This window comes from Anarrhichthys ocellatus, unplaced genomic scaffold (assembly GCF_004355925.1).
Source record: "Anarrhichthys ocellatus isolate YVR2014 unplaced genomic scaffold, GSC_Weel_1.0 scaffold3923, whole genome shotgun sequence".
In the NCBI taxonomy this organism is placed as follows: Eukaryota; Metazoa; Chordata; class Actinopteri; order Perciformes; family Anarhichadidae; genus Anarrhichthys; species Anarrhichthys ocellatus.
The window spans coordinates 3,054-5,163 of NW_022283897.1; the positions used below are offsets into that span (position 1 = coordinate 3,054).

Genomic DNA, 2,110 nt, shown 5'->3' on the forward strand with positions numbered 1-2,110 from the left:
GGCTGGCTCAGGTTTATAGTTAGGGCTGGCTCAGGTTTATAGTTAGGTTCAGGTTTGGGGTTCAGTGTGTAGGACACTCGGAGGAGCCGGGCATCGACCCGCCAACCTGCTCTATGTGTGTGTGTGTGTGTTACCATGGAGAAGGGGTGGCTCCGGGCCTCCTCTCTGATGTTGGTGAACGGAGACTCTAAGATCAGAGCGTCAGGGGGACTTCCTGTCAATGACATCATGAATATTAAGAGTCTTACATTAAACTTACTGTAACATATCTCATAGATATAGATATAATAAATACAACCTCCAAAAGCTGTTTATTCTAATTACACGGAACACATGTGGAACCCAACGAGGATAAATTAACGTTTATGTTAATCTGCACGTTAACGAGGACATTAGTGGAATATTAATGAGTCATATCGTCAGATGAGTAAAACTGTCTTTTCCTGAATAAAGTAAACAGAGTCATTGATCAGCTGATATAAGTTATTGATGCAACCGAGTGTGTGTGTCAGACCTCTGTCACACAGCCGTCTGACCAGGTTTGTGGCAACTCTGAAAAACAAAACATTCAGATTAAATAATTTAACCCTGGTACTGAATGGAGTGTGTGTGTGTGTGTGTGTGTGTGTCTATAGGTGTGTGTGTATACTATATATGTGTATCTGTGTGTGTCTTACCCCGTCCCCAGAGAGTGTCCCCAGATGTAAAGCTGCGTGTTGTCGTTCAGACGCTGTTTCAGCCAATCGTGGACGAAGAGAGAGTCTGATGTCATCCCCCCCTCTGATGGAGAGCCGTCTGAATCCCCCCACCCTGCACACGCGCACACACACACAGTTCAGATGTATTAAAGCAGTGATGCTTGTTATAAATATGTGAAGAAGAGTTCTCACCTCTGTAATCAAAGGTGACGACGTGGTGGCCTAATGAACTGAGGACCTGAATGAAGACAGAGGAGAGTCACCTGTACAGAAGAAGTTCAGCAAGAGGAACTAACAGAGGTCACGTTAACACAATGTTTCGTGTCAGTTCCCAATTTACATTTTCAAAAATAAATAAATAAACTATTGCAATATGTATCGTATCGCGATATATTGTATCGTGATATAGCGTACCGTGACTTATCGTGATATAGCGTACCATGACATAGCGTACCATGACATAGCGTACCGTGACATAGCGTACCGTGACTTATCGTGACATAGCGTACCGTGACTTATCGTGATATAGCACATCGTACCGTGACTTATCGTGATATAGCACATCGTATCGTGATATAGCGTACCGTGACTTATTGTGATATAGCGTACCGTGACTTATCGTKATATAGCGTACCGTGACTTATCGTGATATAGCGTACCGTGACTTATCGTGATATAGCGTACCCTGACTTATCGTGATATAGCGTACCGTGACTTATCGTGATATAGCGTACCGTGACTTATCGTGACATAGCGTACCGTGACTTATCGTGACATAGCGTACCGTGACTTATCGTGTATTGTGATATGTATCGTATTGTGCTTGCCCTATTCTGTATATTAATGATTAAAATCAAACAGTCAGTCATAAACTCTAATTATATTAAACTACACACTCCATGTGTTGGTGTTCAGACTTAAAACAACATTTTCACTGCGGCCAGTATATAACAAAGGAAAGCTCTCACCTGTATGAACACAATGATAATAAGAACAGAGCAGGACTGTGTATGAACATCACATCTTCATGTCTTATTATATAAATATAATAACAGACCGGCTTAAACTGACCTTGTAGAGCTGAACTCGGTGGTCTCCTCCTCTGTAGAGACACAAACAGGTCTAAAGTCAAACAGCGACTGATGGGTGTGTGTGTCTCTGGGTACTTCTCAAGTCTCTTAATTGTCGTTTCCTTGCTCCTCGATCCTCGCTCGAACCGGAAGTTGTTTCTGCGCCGCCATATTGACGGCCATCCCAAAGCTCTTATTTAGCTCTGAGGAGCGAGGAGGGAGGAGCGAGGAGGGACCTCGGAGGAGCCATGAGCGACGACCTACGAGAACAGACTTCCAGGAAGTCTTTTAACGGCCGACACGCCCCCTCATTGTTCATCAGTCATGTGATTGGACGCTGCA

General features: G+C 43.8%; 1 protein-coding gene across 2 annotated transcripts in view; it reads right to left on the minus strand.

The window, feature by feature from the left end:
- Positions 1-1,902, minus strand: part of LOC116379223 (lysophosphatidylserine lipase ABHD12-like) — a 4,662-nt gene extending 2,760 nt beyond the window's left edge. Inside the window, exons 1-5 of one of the 2 annotated variants that reach the window (XM_031841165.1) lie at positions 1,770-1,902; positions 891-936; positions 678-810; positions 515-552; positions 135-214 (exon numbers count right to left, since the gene is read on the minus strand). In XM_031841165.1, coding sequence (XP_031697025.1) covers positions 135-214; positions 515-552; positions 678-772 — 213 coding nt within the window. In that variant the 5' untranslated portion in view covers positions 773-810; positions 891-936; positions 1,770-1,902. Of the gene's footprint in view, positions 1-134; positions 215-514; positions 553-677; positions 811-890 lie in introns of both variants that reach the window. The other variant, XM_031841164.1, reaches the window with a different exon arrangement.
- Between the last annotated feature and the right edge of the window lie 208 nt (positions 1,903-2,110).